We start from the raw sequence: 19,113 nt of genomic DNA, 5'->3' as shown, positions 1-19,113 counted from the left end.
TTCCTTAATGAGTACAGCTTAGTTACTATAGCAATTTAGTGAAATAACTGTAATGGAACTTTTTTTTTGAATTTGGCTTCTCTTTTTTTTTTTTTTTTTTTCTGTCCACCAGGGAGTAACTATTCCCAGTCAGAGGCGCTATGTGTATTATTATAGCTACCTGTTAAAGAATCACCTGGATTATAGACCAGTGGCACTGTTGTTTCACAAGATGATGTTTGAAACTATTCCAATGTTCAGTGGCGGAACTTGCAGTAAGTGCTCTGAATTCTCATTCTTCCGTGTATGGAACACTTATCCTATCTAGAAGTATATATAAGAATCTAGAAAAAAATTTACCATATTTTGTATTTATGCAGCAGAGAGTGTATTTCTGAAATATTTGAGTTAATTGCTTAGTTCCGTTGTTTAGTTTATTGGAGCAAAGAAACTAAGAACAATGGGTTTTTATGTTCTTGAAGCCAAATTTTATTTTAGAAAGAAATATTCTGTGCTGTAGCCACCAAGTGTAGTCCGAATTCTGCCCAGATGAGTAAAAGCCCATTTTGTCAGAAAGATGACAGGAGAGTGGTAGTGGGATTCAATTTACTGATCTTGGGGCAGGGCTGAATTCTTTAATATCTTCGAAAGACTAGGTATTGGTAGTATCAGTGAGAGGATTTGGTAAATGGATCAGAGAAATGAGACACGGCAGTAAACTGAAGTTTGAGTGAAGAGTGGAAGTGAATCCGTGTACAGAGTTCAGGGAAACCTAGTTTTAGGATGTTTTGTTAATGTACAATGTAATCCTAGCAGTATCATCTACCTGTGTGTGAGTTACTCATCCATAAAATGAAGGAAATTTGAAGCTTATGGATGTCACTGATGTCTGCCTTTACTTGATCGCTTTCTCTGACTCTAGCCTCTGGGAACCCAACTTGGATATCCTAACTTGTTTGCTTCCCTTAGCCAGTGTTTTTAGCTGTGCTGGTGGAAAGGAAGAATACACAGAAGGAAATATTACGCAGCCCTACAAAACATTGGATGACTGCTGCTTTTTATTGTAGCAGAGTTTTGTAATGCTAGAACTATTAAATAGAACGGGCAATAATCAGGTTCCCTGTTTAAGAAATATATTGCACCAGCATTTAGAGTAGTTTCTAAATAACAACCATTTCATTTTTTTTAAGACTTCTGATATTTTGATTATAGTTTATAATTTGCTAATACTTTAGTTTCCAGCTCTGTTTTTTGAAAATATTAATGTGATTAAATATTTTTCAATTCCTAAGTCATTTTTTTACCCTGAAAATAAGTCAATTGATGTCACATATTTTAGTCATATAATCACCATCTCCCCTCATTCTCAGAGCAGGACAGTTTTGTCAAAGGCCACAGATTTATTAACATAGCATATTGAAGGTTTCTGAAGAACACTGATTTTTTTGTTTTAACCTCAGTACAATTTTAAGAACTGCTCAGTGCAAGGCCCTGGGCTACTAGAGGTGATTGACACAGGAACTTGCCCTCGTAGAGGAGAGGGGAAAAAAGGAAGAAGAGATTCTTATTCTTTTCAGTAGTATGGGCATCAGTCTAAGAGCCCTGAGAAAGGTATAAGAATATGGGAGTATTAAGGAAAAGAGAATATTCAGGTCAATAATACTAGCTGATACAATTTGTTCACAGTAGCTTCTCTATTAAGAATCTTTTCTTGGTTTCATTCTGCGATACTACATTTACATGCTGGTTTGTTTTCCCTATATGTCCCTTTCTCTTTTCTTTTTCCTTTTTTTTTTTTTGTTGTTGTTGTCGTTCTCACAGTATTACCTTTAACTTCTAGTCTTAAAAATTAGTAACTAATGAAACCCTTTTAGTCTTTCCTAATTTTTAGTTCCTTGTTTTTGCATTGTGATTTCAAACTGAGTAGGGAATAATGTTTAAAAAAAAAAGATTATACACATAAACTGTAAATACAATAAAAAAAAAGTTTTAGGGGTTGCAGGCAATTTCACGAAGGAAGTTCAGAGATCTGTATTGAATACTTGAGAAATTGTACAGTTTAGATGATATTGGTACCTAAGGAAATATTGCAGGCAAAAGAAAATAGCTTGGATGAAACATAGCAAAAGGAAATGAAGTGGGCAAAAAATAAATACAATGATACAGAATAGTGTAGGAATGGAATGTGGAGTGACTTGGGAGGTGGGGATGTCAGAGTTGATTTGTTAAATACTTTGGTGTCGCGATAATACTAGATATTTAAGCCATGTTTTAAAAATAGTTGTATAAAAGTTGTTATTATATGGGAGAAAATCAGTGTACCAGAAGCCAGTAATGTGACCTGTCTGAAACCAGATGTGTTAGGGCAGTCCAGGGAAAGTCCAGGGGATGGAGGGGTATTGTGAGGTTTTTGTTGTCAGTTATATCCAAAGATTTTGTTGAAATATTGATCACGGTTGAGTCAGTGATCAACAGAGAGAAGAAAGAAAAATAAATCTGAGTTAGAGGTACATTGGTTTAAATATATCTGATAAAAGTTATATCTGATAAAAGCTGTTCACATAAGTTACTCAGTGGATCTTTGAAAATAAAGGTTTAAATCCAGTAAGAAATACATTTTTATGTTTTACGAAGCACCAGGAAAGAGAATTAAGCCTTACAAGTAAACATTGTATAGATTTTATGGCTATGAAGGCTTGGAGAAAAGCCAAGGGTGAGTCATGGCAACTTAGATTAAAGAGAACAAAAGAAAATTAGTAATGAAAAATGAAGGATCTTCTGCAAAGGTGTCAGATGTTAACATTCTTTCTTTTACTTGCCTTAGTAGTTCCAAGACAAGGAAAATTGTTTAAAATAAAAAATGATCAACATGTTTTTCCATTTAGATCATTTCAGTATATATAACCCAAGAAAATTTTGTTCTGATTTTTGTTTACTAGGTGTGGGTCTCTTCTAGAACATAATCCTATCAAAAGCGTGTATATCAGAATTGTGTCTTAGAAGTCAACATGATCATACAGATGTTGAACTTCTGATAAGTTAGAGCTTATCTTTCCAAAATGTGAAAATCATGTTTTAGAAAAGATTATTTTTCTTGGTGATTATTTAAATTTTTGATTCATTTTGAGATTTATTTATTTGAAATGCAGAGTGAGAGGGAGAGAGAAGACCTTCCAACTGCTGCTTTACTCCTTCAAATGGCTCCAACTCCTAGAGCTGGGCCAGGCCAAAGGCACATTCCAGGAACTCCATGCAGGTCTCACACAGGTGTCTGGGGCTCATGGACTTGGACAATCCTTGGCTGCCTTCCCAGGAGCATTAGCAGGGAGTGGTATTAGAAGCAGGGCAGGTATGACTGAAACTGTCACTCTAATTTAGGATACTGATTTTACGAGGTATCTTTAGCTTTCTGTGCCCCAGCCCTGGCCCCGACTTAGTGATTTTTCTTCCTTCTCTCTTTCCCTCCCTTCCTCCTTCTTTTCCTCCCTCCCTCCCTCTTTCCTTTCCTTTCCTTTTCTTTCCTTTCCTTTCCTTTCCTTTCCTTTCCTTTCCTTTCCTTTCCTTTCCTTTCCTTTCCTTTCCTTTCCTTTCCGTTCCGTTCCGTTCCTTTTCCTTCTCCTTTTCCTCTTTCTTTTTCTTTTCTTCTCTTGGTTTCTTTTCCTTCCTTTCTTTTCCCTTTTCCTATGAAGAGCTTTGTTATTTCAAATGTAGAGCAACAGAGGAAAAGATGTCCAGAAGTTTCCTACTCCTAGGTTTGTACTAGCCAGGTTTAGTCTAGGCTTGGGTCAGTTACTCCAGAACTCCATCTTGGTTTCCGACGTGAGTGGCAGGGGCCCGCGTACTTGGGCTGCTGTTTGTTGCCTTTCCAGGAGCATTAGCAGGAAGACAAATCAGAAGAGCAGCAGCTAAAACTTTAGTCTGCACCTGGTGTGGGATTTCAGCATTACAAGCCCGGGGCTTAAGTTGCTGTGCTGTAATACTGGCCCTTGCTTAAGTCATCTAACAAAACAGTTATTAAAACATCCTTAGCGTAGTTTTTAGGGGAATTTCTAACATTAATTTGTATTTAGCTTGTGAGTTATTTATACAACTCTAAAATTTCTGAACATACATATTTTATTGTAGTTTGGGATTTGGCTCTTACTGTTAGATTGTTAAATTTTAAATTGATGGAATTTCTATTACTAAGCTTGTAAGACATTTTATCCTGGTTAAATTTGTCATTGATTTGAAATTATACTTGTCCATTTGCTTCTTTAAGCTAGAGTTTGCAGTGTTACCTAAAGTGTTTCCAGTATTACAGAAAGTCTTAATTAAAAGACTCATTGTGGCTTGACCCTTCGATCAAAGAAGTGAAATTTATTGACAGATTATTGGTATAATATTTCCTTATTTGGGGGGTTAGCTGATTCTTAAGAAAAATATCTAATAAATACATACTAGTTTAGTCCCAAATGCTTTTATCAAACATACTGTTTCTTAGGTGATTGCTGTACTGATTTAAATACGTAGGTGAAGCAGCAGTTCAGTTACCAGAAATTTCACTTGACTTGGTTTAGCCATTCCTTGTTCTCAGTTGTTGGTCACACTGAGCAAAACATGACATTTTGCTTTCTTCATCTTTAAGGATAATGGTGCCTTTTGGTACTGACAATTTTATGTTTTATACATAAATGTGTGTACACACACACTGCTCGCACTTTATACAAGCTCATATTTCTGTTTTTTGCCAATCTTTGTTACCTTTTGCACCTGCTTCCTAGTGTTAGTTTCTTAGTGAGTTTTTAGTTTTCTCTTATCACATTATTTGGGAGTTAAACTTTTTAAAGTTCTAGGATCTGCTATCATTAATATCTTTATAAAAGAAGTTTATGAGTAAATTGAAGTACACAATCCATCTTTCCCATATTTTACCAACTTATAGTTGAATTGTTGGTATTAAAGTATGTCAGTTTGAGAAGTTGTATGATGCCAGTACTTTAAAGTCAAAATAACTGTCTATGAAAACGGAATGTTTTGGTGGAAGTTGTATTGTGATTTTCATTTGATGTCTGTTAACATTTCTTTGCAGACATTTCAAATCACTTCCATTCTTCCTGTTTCTTTTGATGGTGGCTTTGTAAAACTTTCAAAATGAAATGTAAAATATGGGTAAAATTTATGGCAGTTAGTAATTTTACAAATAAGCATATTTTTATAGGCCCTAATATAGCTGACTAGATTATATTCTGTTTTTTTACTATTGGCACGTAATGGTTTTTATTTAGTAATTTTTTTACCTGCTAGAGTGTTCAGGATGCTCCAACAAATACTTGTCTAAAAATTAGCTTTTGGACAGTACACAAGTATTTCAAAAGAGTTTTTGTATTATTTTAATGCTTTAAATATTTCACATAGTTTTAGTATAATTTTTATATAAACTTTTGATATTACAAGTACTATGCTATTTGTTAGAAGTCTAATCTTAGACTTAGGATTCATGAACTAGGAATTGGCTTCTATACCAATAATGGAATCTTATTTTGAGTGTTCTAATTGTAAAACATTCTTGTATTGATTATATTTGGATCTGATGTATTTCCATTAATTTTTTTCAATGAGGATTGTAAATGCATGATTATAATTTTTTGTATATTGTTGATCATAAAATGTTTTTTGAAAGTTTGAAAGTTAAAAAACTGTTTTCTGTGAAATGATATTAGTGTGTATTTAATTACGCAGATCCTCAGTTTGTGGTCTGCCAGCTAAAGGTGAAGATATATTCCTCCAATTCAGGACCCACACGACGGGAAGACAAGTTCATGTACTTTGAGTTCCCTCAGCCATTGCCTGTGTGTGGTGACATCAAAGTAGAGTTCTTCCACAAACAGAACAAGATGCTTAAAAAGGTTTGCCCTTTATTTCCATTGTGAATAAAAATCTTAATTATATGTTGAAGAGCAACTTCTGATATTTTCCTAAAGCTTCTGGTTAGGCAGAAATTAAACTTTAAAGATAAGTCTATAAGATTTATGAATGATATCCATTGAGCTGTAAATATTTTCCCATAAGATCTGCAGGTTATTTGCTGACTTTGGCATTGACGGGTTGTATTGGTAAATCATCCTGTTAGAAGGAAAAGACCAAATGGCATTGTAACATGAGATGAATTTTCTTAAAGTTACGCAAAGAAATTTGTGGAAATAATGAAGATTGGTTACATATGGTATTTAATCAGCAAAAAAAATGTCTTAAAGGATAACTAATTAGGAGGAAACTAGAATCAGACTTTATATTTTGAAAATGTTATTTTATGGACAGAAATCTTTTCCCTGTGGTTTTCTTTAAGGACATAAACTTCTCTGCTTTGGTTTATGTTTCTTGGAAATGGGTTATTATAAGTTTAGTTTTCCAGGATTTAGTGCATATTTAATTTTTTGGTTGGAAAGAAATAAATATGAAGAGGAAGTAATAAAGAGTGAAATGGAGTATTACTTAAATACTCATTTTGAAAGTTGGGGCAGTTGGCTTTTTATTTTCTTTAGAGAAAATCAAGAGCTCATTGTAAAATAGATTATTTTGTTTAAAATGTTATGTGTGAACATTGAGATTTAAGGCATATACATTTTTAGGGAGTAATAGAAGGAAAGCACTAAGTTACCTGCTTTGTAAATAAATTAGTTAGCATATTGCCAAATTTTAGAAAGCGTCATTGTAGGATTGAGTTTCTTCCATTTTTAGCTTTTTCTTTTTATTGTAAAGAAAATAAATAGTTTTGTTATATAGTATATTTACTTATTAGAAGAAACATAATTTTTTCTAGAGTCCAAGTAACTGCAAAAGAATCATTAGAAACTCATTTCTTACCTCTTCTGTATAAATGAAAATTAAAAATATTTTGATAACTTGGTAAGTTGTTTTTGAGAATGCAAGAAATGTTAGCAAATGTTTTAAAATTAAAAATGAATAGTAACATTTATTAAATCCTTACCCATCATGAGACTGAACACATAAAATTTTATCTTTTGTCTTTAAAAATAGGCATCCACACCACCATTTCCCTTTAGGAATGTACTAATTCTTTTTTCTGTTCTCACCTCTATTTTAAATAAGCACATGTAAAATTAAAGATTAAATTAAATACTTCTGATGCATTTTATATAAATCTCCATTTTATGTGATTTTGTCCCCAAGCTGTATTTGAATGTCTTGAATGATTTAAATAAACAATGTCAATTTTTGTGTAATCAGAGCACATAAGGAATTGAAATTGCTTTGTTATGATTCTACATAAAATCACAGTACTAATGTAGTGACTGCAAAATGTTTGAAATTAATAATGAAAAGATTTGTTAAAATAAAACTCCCCTGCTATATTTTGTTAAGAAATACAATGAAATTTAAGATAGAAGATCCTTAGGCATCCTATCTTCTTGGATACAAAAAAACATAAGATTTGAAAACAAATTAGAATTATAAAATTAAATGGCAATTTAAAGCACTAGGACATATATATATTTTTAAAAGGTTTATTTATTTTACTTGAAATAGAGAAAGACAAAGATCTTCTGTTCTCTGGTTCACACCCCAAATGCTTACAACATCCAAAGCTGGGAGTCAAGAGCTTTCCCTGGTCTCTCATGCAGGTGCAGGGTCCCAAGGACTTGGACTGTACCCTGTTGCTTTCTCGAACCACTATCATGAAGCTAGATGAGAAGCAGAGCAGCTGAACACAAACCAGCACCTGTATGGGATGCTGGCACTGCAAATGTATCACTTCCTGATATATCATGCTGGACTCATTAGATTATAATATTTATTAATTGTCACATGAACCAAGTTTACATGTTGATCAAAAAGTTTGCAATGAAGCACTTTGGGTGTGTTTTTTGATTAAAAAGGCGTATGATTTCGAACAAGTGAGTTTTTAAAACAGGAATTTTAGAAGAAAAAAAAATCAAAGGAGCCCTTCTCCTTATATTTTATTATGAAGGTTTTCAGGCATACATTATCATGTAAGAGAGTAAAGGCAGTATATTGCTAGGAAGTAAATCTGCGCAGGCAGTTACACTAACCTCCCAGGGACTTCTGTTGAAGTCCATCTTGAATTAGGTAGCTGATTAAAATATAAAGAAAATTAAATCATACCTTCATTTTGTTTGTGCCTAAAAATAACTCAGACTAATTCTAAAGCTAGTATTGGAGTAGATAGGAGTTATTTTACATTAAAGGTTAAGATAATTATCTTAATGTTATCTACAATTAGAATAGAAAAATCAACTCTGAATAAGAATGCAATAGTTAACCTGCGGATTGTCAAATAGTAGTAGTAGTAATAGCATTTGTGTTTATTTTCATTCAGAATACCAAATGATGAATAATTTGAATTTGGGGGGCTGATTTTTTAAAATATATGTGACATCTGAAAGAAAAAATTAGTCATTTCTTCCCTTTTCTTGTAGGACAAAATGTTTCACTTTTGGGTAAATACGTTCTTCATACCAGGACCAGAGGAAACCTCCGAAAAAGTAGAAAATGGAAGTCTATGTGATCAAGAAATTGATAGTATTTGCAGTATAGAGCGTGCAGATAATGACAAGGAGTATCTAGTACTTACTTTAACAAAAAACGATCTTGACAAAGCAAATAAAGACAAGGCCAACCGATACTTCTCTCCAAATTTTAAGGTCAGTTAATATCACCTTGGATAGTCAGTGTTTACATGCCTGTATGTGTGTTTTAATTCCAGGTATATAAATGAAGAACTTGGCTGGGTAATTTTCAAATACATGATGTATTGTTTAGAGGAAATGTTTAAGAATGAGTATCCTGAATGTTTCTAATGCAATGTCAGTATGACACGCAGAGTCAAAGAAATTGCATGCTTCCTTCACCTTTTTTGTTTGGTGAAATCTGGGACAGAGGGTTTGAGAATTAAGTGGATGGTTTGTGAAATAGATGTAGGCAGGGTGGAGAGAAAGAAATAGGTATAAATCCAGATGTTTGGGAATGATTCACATTGGAAATTTCACTGCTTCCAGTACAGTCTGTGCTTTTACTCCCTATTGCTCACAAATAGGCTTTCTTGTGTCACCTCCTTTTTGCACTTTTAAAGAGCTGTTAGGTGCTGCGAACATTTGAATAATTAGGCGCAGGCGTACCTTTTGCACCCATAGCCATTTCTGTTTGCTCTCTGAGATTTAGTCACAGTGGTCTCTCTTCAGTCCTTCCAAATGTAAGTTTCTGCTTTTGGTCTTATCAATCCTTTTCCGTCTTCCTGTGCCTCTCCACCCTAGCTTTTCCTCTGACCTTTATATAGTCCTTCACCATTGTCTTCTCCTATTACTCCTGCTTAAAACTCTTTTCTGTTTCCTCATATTATGTCATAGAATTATTCAATTTTTTGTCTGTGATATGTGTGCGTGTATTTATATTTATAGATATAAATTCTTCAAAGTAAAATATCTGACTTGCAAACATTTCAAAATGATTTTTGGTCACTTTTTTTCTTTTCTTTTTTTTTTTTTTTTTTTTATTCTATTTGATTCCCCCCACTCTTGTTTTTTTAACCAAAGGATTTAATTTTTTTTTTTTCAAATTGGAAATAAGAGAGAGAGCTTCCATTGCTAATTCACTCTCAGAAGGTTTTGATGGCCAGGCCTGGCTGGGCCAAAATCATCAGCAAATGCTGCTTCTGGAGTACCCATGCAGGTGGAGGGGGCCCTAACACTCATGCCATCATCCTCTGCTTTTCCCAGTTCATTAACAGGGAGCTAGACCAGGAGTGGAGCAGGCTAAAGTATAATTTATACCCATGTGAATGCCAGATTCTAGAGTCACAAGTTGAGCTTAATCTGTTAAGCCAGAATGATTTACCCTTTGCCTCTTTCTTTTACCATACACTTTTTTCTCTTTTTGAGAACATATTTGTAAATGTCTTGAATTACCATAGTGTATAACCATTAAAACATTGCTAGTCATACTGTAGGGGTATGGCTTACATGCAAGTGTTTAGAAGATTGTTTTAGAATCTAAAGGTTATTAAATAAATAAATACTAAAGGGAGGATGGAATTATGGTGTGTTGGATTAACCCAATGCCTGCTTTGTGGGTGTCCCAAATGGGCACCACTTTGTGTTTGGGACCCTGCCATCCCAAGGGGAGAGCTGCTGGCTCCTTGCTTGGACACATCTAGGGAATCAGTAAGCAAATGGAGACTCTCTGTCTCTCCTTCTCTCTTTCTCTGCCTCTGTAATTCTTTCAAATAATTTTTAAGTGAATCTACAGGTTTTCCTCCTCTTTTCTAAATTTTCATTTTCCTTAACCAGTGACTTTTGGTACTGTTTTTAATTTTTATTAATCTAAAAAAAAACATTTCATGTATTTCCTAAGTACAGTTCCAAGCATTGACTTTCAAATTATTTTTTTACTCTGGTTTTATAGTTTCCTATATTGATACCATAAAAGATTTTATGTTTGTAATTACAAATGAAAACTATGTTAGTAAGCAAATATGTCATATCATGCATGGTAAATGCTATGAAAAAACAGGGGTGGAATTGAGAAAAGTCCTGTTGGTTTTGTCTTTTTCTGGAGATGCTAGCATGGTTACAGAAGGTTTGACCAGACTAATGATATTCAAGTAGAAACTTAAATGAGAGAATGAACTATACCAACAGATGGTAAGAGGAGAAAAGAAGATGTAGAAGTCTAGAGACAGAAGTGAGCTCAGTGTTTGAAAAGTGGTGTCAGTTTGAGTCCGTGACTAAAGGAAAAATAGGGAAGAAAACCAGTCTGCGTGTGAAGATATAGGATTTTACAGTTTAGAAATGGTGTTATCTTAATGTTGCTTTTAAATGTTTACTTCTTTAAAATACAGACTGATGAGGAAAGTAGGGGAAGGGAGCAAGAATTTGGAGCTAGTTTAGAGGCTGATAGAGTGATTTAGTAATAGGAGAGGTAGTGATTGGACTTAGAATAGTGACAGTGAGGGTAAGAACGAGCTGTCACATTATGTGTATGTGGTATTTTGTAGGTAGACGTAAAGAATTTATGAACAGAGTGTATTTTTGTGTAAGAAATAATTGATAATGGCTGTTGAGTAATAAGAGAGGGGTTATAGAGAAAATGAGCTAGGGATCCTGTTAGAATTATTTTAAATCCCACACATCCACTACCTACTAGATATGCGGCCTTTGGCAAGTTCCCTAACCTTCCCTGAGCCTTGGTTACCTTTCCTCAAAAATCGGGATACATTATACATGGTGGTGTTTTTGTGATGATTTTGAGTATACAAGTGAAGGTCCTTGGCCTAGGTTCAAGTTCACCCTCTACTTACAGTTCTGCTGTCCTCTAATATGCACTCTGGGAGACAGCACTAATAGTTAAGTACTTGCGTCCCTGCCACTTACATGGGAGGCCTGGATTGAGTTTGTGGCTCCCAGCCTTGTCCTGGACCCAGTCCTAGGCATCATGGGTGGGAGCTCTGTCTGTCTGTCTGTCTCTGCCTTTCTATGCCAAACAAATAACATTCCTTTGGAGCTAAGTTATTTGTCGGTTGAATTTTATGATTGAAAAATTCTTATGTGAATAAACAATAGCATTCAGTCTGCATTTTTATAGTTATTAAAGCATGTAGCTTACATTTCTTAGAAATGAGTACCTGGGGCCCAGCGGAGTGGCCTAGTGGCTAAAGTCCTCACCTTGAATGCGCCAGAATTCCATATGGGCGCTGTTTCTAATCCCAGCAGCTGCATTTCCCATCCAGCTCCCTGCTTGTGGCCTGGAAAAGCAGTTGAGGGCGGCCCAAGGCCTTGGGACCCTGCACCTGTGTGGGAGACCTGGAAGAGGTTCTTGGTTCCCAGCTTCGGATCGTCGCAGCACTGGCCATTGCAGTCACATGGGGAGTGAATCATCGGATGGAAGATCTTCCTCTCTGTCTCTCCTCCTCTCTGTATATCTGACTTCGTAATAAAAATAAATAAATCTTCAAAAAAATGAGTACATGAATGCTAACACTCCAGTTTACCTCTTCAGTACATGGAAAGAATACATATTACTCTTAGAAGTAATATGATCACTCAAAGGCACCTTTTTCTTATTTTTATTTTTAACTTATTTGGAAACATTACACAGGAAGGGGAGAGACAGGGAAAGATCCTTCATCCACTGGTTCACCCCCCAAATGACTACCATGGCCAGGACTTGGCCAGGCTGAAGCCAGCAACCAGGAGCTTCTTCCACTTCTCCCACTTGGGTGGCAAGAGTCAGGCACGTAGGCTGTCTCTCACTGCCCTTCCCAGGTACATTAGAGGGGGCTAGCTTGGAAGTGGAGCAACTGAACTCTGGCTTGCCACCCTTATGGGATGCTGGTGTTATAGACGGAAGCTTAATGCACTGACTACACTGCCAGTCCCAAGGGACTTGCTTTTCAAAGATCATGTTTGTTACAGTACTTAAAGATGAATCTGTTAAAAATTTACATCTGAGTAACTTAAGACAGTCTTATTTATGGATTTTCATTGAAAATTTTCTCTTCTCTCTCTAGGTGAAGCTGTATTTCACAAAAACAGTAGAGGAGCCATCAAATCCTGAGGCTAGCAGTTCAACTTCTGTAACGCCAGATGTTAGTGACAATGAACCTGATCATTATAGATATTCTGACACCACTGACTCTGATCCAGAGAATGAACCCTTTGATGAAGATCAACATACACAAATTACGAAAGTCTGAATTTTTTATTGAGAGAGATAATATGCCATGAAAACAAACTTGAATAAACTGAAAATGGACCTTTTTTTTTAATGGCAATAGGACATTGTGTCAGATTACCAGTTATAGGAACAATTCTCTTTTCCTGACCAATCTTGTTTTACCCTATACATCCACAGGGTTTTGACACTTGTTGTCCAGTTGAAAAAAGGTTATGTAGCTGTGTCATGTATATACCTTTTTGTGTCAAAAGGACATTTAAAATTCAATTAGGATAAATAAAGATGGCACTTTCCCATTTTATTCCAGTTTTATAAAAAGTGGAGACAGACTGATGTGTATACGTAGGAATTTTTCCTTTTGTGTTCTGTCACCAATTGAAGTGGCTAAAGAGCTTTGTGAACACAGGTTCATGTCCTACCCCTTTGCACTTGTGGCAACAGATAAGTTTGCAGTTGGCTAAGATAAACTTCTAAAGTTTTGTTACATTCTAATGCATATATTCAGGTAAGGGGAATAGAGGAGATGCTCAGAAAGGATTATATCTAGTGCTGGACTCTGGACCATATACCATCTCCAGCTATTTACACCTTTCTTTAGCATGCTGCAGTTACTAATCTGGACATTTGAGGAATTGGCCACTGTCATTGCTTGTTGTTTGTGCATTTTTTTAAAAAGCATATTGGTGCTAGAAAAGGCAGCTAGAGTGAGTGAAATCTGTTTTGGGGTATAGGAATGAACCTTTTGCAACATCTTAATCCACAGATGAAGGGATATTTTAAAAAGTGGTTATAGATAAGAAACACAGCAACAATGACTTAACCATATAAATGTGGAGGCTATCAACAAAGAACGGGCTTGAAACATTATGAAAATTGACAATGATTTATTAAATATGTTTTCTCAATTGTAATGACTGCTCCATCTCTTGTGTAATCAAGGCCAGTGCTAAAAGTCAGATGCTATTAGTACCTACATCAGTCAACAATTTTACACTTTTTAAGTTTTCAATCATATACCTACTGTGGATGCTTCAGATGCTGCCTGCAAGCTTCCTTTTTCTCTCATTATATGTAAAATACTTTAAAATGCTGCACAGGAAATTTCAATTTGAGATCCTACAGTAAGCATTTTTTTCTTTAAAGATTTATGATGCACTTATTCAATCCAATAGCTGTCAGCCGTCCCACCCTTTTGACCTTACACATTCTATTATAATGAGTTTTGCAGTTTTGCACATTTTTTAAATGTCATTAACTGTTAGGGAATTTTACTTGAATACTGAATACATATAATGTTTATTAAAAAAAGACATTGTGTTAAAAAGGAAATTAGAGTTACAGTAAATTTCAACACTGCACAAATAATAAGGCATGTAATTGTTCAGTAGAAATGTCCTACATTTGCTTTTTCAATTTGCTATTGAAAGAATAGATTTTTTCATTGTGCAGTGTTGAATCATTTCATAGTGCTAGACTTGGGACTAGGGCTTTCAATTTCTTAAATAGCATTATACATTTGATATTCCCAGACTGCGTATTATTTCAAGCAGAGTACAACTACTATTGTAAAGCTTAAGGTGAAGATACTATGAAAGAGGATTCCTCCCTCCCCCCCAGGAATTTGGTGTCTTTCAAATTATACCTTGATCTTGACATTTGAATATCCAGCCATTGTATTTCTTAATGATATAAAATCCCATTTTGAATAACTTACTGGTGCTGAAATTGTTCACTAGCTGTGGTCTGACCTAGTTAATTTACAAACAGATTGCATAGGACCTAGAGCAGCATTTATAGAGTTTGATAATGAATAGATTGGGCAGAACTTCATCTAAAATATTCTTAGTAGATAATATTGACATTTTCCATACCTCATCAGTTTCATTCAGCCAATACAATTTTTAAATTTTTAACAAAGCTCTTAGGATTTACACATTTATATTTAAGCATTGATAATATAGAATATTGATTGACTGCTCATAAGTTAAATGGGTAAAGTTAGAGACAACCATTCCTAAGATTCACCATTGAAATTTATATGTCACCTTGTCTTTCATAAGAGCTGAAAATTGTTGACTAAAAGGAAACTCAGCTATTTGTGTTTTAAAGATATTAATACTGTTCTTTGTTACAGTTTTGGGCACACTATATTAAAACATAACTTGTATTGTTCCAATATGTAACATGGAGGGCCAGGTCATAAATAATGACATATTATAATGGGCTTTTGCACTGTTACTATTTTTCCTTTGGAATGTGAAGGTCTGAATGAGGGTTTTGATTTTGAATGTTTCAGTGTTTTTGAGAAGCCTTGCTTACATTTTATGGTGTAGTCATTGGAAATGGAAAAATGGCATTATATATATATTATATATATAAATATATATTATACATACTCTCCTTTCTTTATTTCAGTTACCATCCCCATTGGATTTGACAAGAATTGCTATGACTGAAAGGTTTTCAAGTCCTAATTAAAACTTTATTTATGACAGTATTCATAATCAGCTTGAAATGCATTCTGTAGGTAATATCTCCCGAGTTTCTGGAATGTTCTCTTAGACTTTTTGGATGTGCAACAGCTTAAAAAAATGTCCAAAGTTACATGAAGGCATACCTTTGAAGAAAGTGTACAGATTGGACCCTGTACCATCTAAAGTCCTCTGTAGCTCCTCTTGGACATTTTTTTTGCCATAATTACAAAAGGGTCGTTGAATAAATAGCATCACCATTCTTTGCTGTGGCACAGGTTATAAACCTTAAGTGGAGTTTACCGGCAGCATCAAATGTTTTCAGCTTTAAAAAATAAAGGTAGGGTACAAATTACATGTTTAGTTCTAGAAAATTTGTGCAATATGTTCATAACGATGGCTGTGGTTGCCACAAAGTGCCTCGTTTACCTTTAAATACTGTTAATGTATCATGCATGCAGATGGAAGGGGTGGAACTGTGCACTAAAGTGGGGGCTTTAACTGTAGTCTTTGGCAGAGTTGCCTTCTACCTGCCAGTTCAAAAGTTCAATCTGTTTTCATATAGAATATATATATACTAAAAAAAAAAAAAATCCAGTCTGTTAAACAGCCTTACTCTGAGTCAGCCTCTTCAGATACTCTTGTGCTGTGCAGCAGTGGCTCTGTGTGTAAATGCTATGCACTGAGGATACACAAACAACAAAACCAATAATGTGTACAGGATAATGCCTCATACCAATCAGATGTCCATTTGTTATTGTGTTTGTTAACAACCCTTTATCTCTTAGTGTTATAAACTCCACTTAAAACTGATTAAAGTCTCATTCTTGTCATTGTGTGGGTGTTTTATTAAATGACAGTATTTATAATTTAAAATTATTCAATCCATTGAGATTTTGACTCATGGGCAGCCAAATATGATTAAGAAATTTTCTGTACATTCATTTTTCTGCTGTCCTTCAAAACCTAGTTTTAGAAAAGCATGCCCTTTTGTCATCTTCGGAGTAAAGTTTTTGTTTACTTGTTTTTAATAGACACATTTACTCTTGGGGCTATAGTTAACACTTAAAATTGTTCCAAATACATTAAATAGTATTGTAACCTTGAGAAAGTAAAGATTTCTAGAAAATTGTGCATATTTTTGTTGTGTTAAGCCAGGTGTTTGAAGATTCTTCCCCAGAATAGATTTGATACTGAATTTCAATCTTGTGGCTTTTCCTTCCCACTCCCTCCCCCCAATAATCCTATATTCTGTCATCAACATACAGAAAGTTTTAAATATTCACTGTGACTTGTGCCATTTAAACGATGATATTCCAGAATAGTCTAAAGGACTATGTATACTTGAATTTTACCTTACTCCTAACATTCTTGAAAGCTAAGAGACTGAAAGACGTAGCCGTTAAACAAAGCATAGTAAGGTGGTAAGTGAAAATGTAGCTTCTGCAAATGTTCTGAAAAAAAAAAAAGACCATTAACGTAAAAAATTCAATGTTACTTCAAGTTTACATTTTCTCCATGTAATTTTTTAAAAGCAAATGTGAATATATAATAACGTTAAGAGGTATGAGTATGTGTACACTGTTGGTTTTTTGTTGTTTTTTTGGGGGTAGATTTTTTAGATATAAGTATAGTTAAAAACTATACTCAAGTCTTCAGGTCTTTTGTAAGAATATATTTTGGTGGGATGTTTGAAAAATGGGAATTTACTGGCTTTTTATGTCTTCACTGTAATGTGAGGTGTCTTGGTTCAATGAATGCCATCGCCATTTCCATTGAGAATTTTTAAATCACCAGTATTGAACACGCAGGCTTCCAAAGGCTTATCAAAAATCAAGACCCTTACATCTGGTTAATTTACTGTTCTCAAAAAACAGTTTTGGTTCTTTTAATTTCTGCTGGATAATTAACTACATATCTAAAACTTTGTGTTAATTGCCTTATGCGTAACTTTTAGCTATTGCTGCTAGTATAGAGAAAAATATTTGTGAGTGGAAATAAAAACCAGTTAAAGGAAAATACCTAAAATGTAGTCCACAAAATGGCGGGGGGTGGGGGGGAAAGAAATTTGAAGTGGTATTCCCTACAGAATTACATAGTTATGAGAGTCCTTATGAGCAAATTGCTTATTGGTCTTTAATTTACAGCAGATCAGTTTTTTCTGTCTTTCAAAGAACTCTTCTTTCTTCTGTCAGAACATAGTCACTCCGACAAATTCATTGTTAGTAGCTTTACAAGTGTGATGTGAAGGCAAAAAAGGACGGAGTAGTTTGGTTGTTGAGCTGTTTTGAGACTCCTCTTCATGTGCAAGAAAACAGCCCACTCCCACCACCTGAAGTTAAGTACTTCAGTGACCATACAATCAGTTTATCTATACAGATGTATATATTTTCTTTAAAAATGAAAGTATGCTGTATGTACTCTCAAGGTCGTTAGCTTAGTGTTTCCATCATGAGTTTGTAGAATGTTCTATTGCCTTGGAAAAAGGACAGTGATTTGATTACTTGCTCATGCCGAAGATGCAGGCTCCCAAAACTTTGAACTCGGAGTCCTTTCCAATTCAGTGGGTTAATAATGAATGTTGAAATGTTGCTGGTGTTGGGTGGTAATAAGCCTAAAACAGTTTCTTAATTTAGCACGAGCAAGCTTCATATTGTGGATATTTCTCTTCAAAAGCCATTTTAAAATAGAATATGTGAGGCATTGTATTAGTAGTGAAGTTTATCACCTTTCTGTTTCCCCTAGATATTGAAAAAGAGAGATGATCTTTTTCCATGTAGTTTCCAAACAGCTATTTAGAGAAAATTAGTTTAATGTTTAACATCTGTTGGGTGGTGGTGGAGAGGGTAAGGAGGCAAAGGAACTTAATATTTTGTGAATGGTTCACCTTGAATTCTGGAATTTTAGTTTATACTGGGCTTAGAGCATGCAACTAATTCTTCACAATAACAAGAAGTTTGGTTAAAAAAAAAAATGAGCTGAGGGCAGCCTGTGACTTCTAAACCAATGTGTTGGTATTTCTAAAGCATTTTTACACATAGGAATGAAGTTAACTGCCATCTTTGAGCATTACATTTTTAAATGAATGCTGCATATTTTTAAATGCCATGTTTAACAAGGATTTATATTTTTATTTTTAAAATTTAAATAATTTATATCTTCTCTGTTGTATGTAAATTCCCATCTGTCCTTAGGATGGTTGGTGATTTTGTTGGTGTGGAATGGAGCAAGGCTCTGATGTTTCCGTTCTTCAAGTCTGTTCACTGTGATGAAATTCTTAAAATGTTTTAGATGTGGTTTTCTGTAGCGTATCACCCCTATTATTTTTGTGCACCTTTAGGGTTTTTCTGCCTACTCTATCATTATCCAAATGATATCCCATGTTTACAATTGTTCTTTCAGTTTCTATTTTGTTTTTCCATTAAATCGCCCTCATGCCCAGATGGGCAGTTTATCAGTGTGTGTGTGGGTGTGTGGTATGTGTGAGTGAATTAGACTTTCAAGAGTGCTAGACATTAACGTTAGCGATTAAATAGTCTGATGCAGGCAAGCATTTCTCACTGGAGTTTCTCAGTTCATTGTAATGAAAATGTTAACCTTGGATGATCTTTGAAACATAGTGAATTCGGATAGTAATGAATTTGTTAGTAGCATCCTTGATGTGTGCATTAATGAGTTATTTTTAAAGCTGTGCATTAAACCAAAGTTGACATATTAGAAATGTTTATATCAAGATCCATTTGGCTATTGATGGACATAAAATTCAAAATGCCTTCCTATGGAGAGTATTTTTCCTTTAAAAAATTAAAATTTAATTATTTTGACTATTTTGTTTTAAACTTTTTATTCGCCCAACAAATATTTACCAGTCTGTTGTACATAGCAGGTGTTTGAAATACATCAGTGATCAAAAACGGCACACCCAAATCTTGCCCTTCAAGATTTTTATACCCTAGCAGAAGAAATAGGC

The 19,113-nt window shown here is 34.6% G+C and overlaps 1 protein-coding gene across 1 annotated transcript in view; it reads left to right on the top strand.

Annotated features, from left to right (window-relative positions):
* The window catches only part of PTEN (phosphatase and tensin homolog), an 82,324-nt gene extending 66,348 nt beyond the window's left edge, over positions 1 to 15,976 (top strand). The window contains exons 6-9 of the mRNA XM_040975765.1: positions 113 to 254; positions 5,701 to 5,867; positions 8,421 to 8,645; positions 12,506 to 15,976. Coding sequence (XP_040831699.1) covers positions 113 to 254; positions 5,701 to 5,867; positions 8,421 to 8,645; positions 12,506 to 12,691 — 720 coding nt within the window. The 3' untranslated portion in view covers positions 12,692 to 15,976. The remainder of the gene's footprint in view (positions 1 to 112; positions 255 to 5,700; positions 5,868 to 8,420; positions 8,646 to 12,505) is intronic.
* Positions 15,977 to 19,113: the final 3,137 nt, after the last annotated feature.

The sequence above is a fragment of the Ochotona curzoniae genome, unplaced genomic scaffold (genome assembly GCF_017591425.1).
Source record: "Ochotona curzoniae isolate NIBS_2020 unplaced genomic scaffold, NIBS_Ocur_1.0 contig_2692, whole genome shotgun sequence".
Taxonomy (NCBI): domain Eukaryota; kingdom Metazoa; phylum Chordata; class Mammalia; order Lagomorpha; family Ochotonidae; genus Ochotona; species Ochotona curzoniae.
This window is presented reverse-complemented; position numbering and strand designations above follow the sequence as displayed.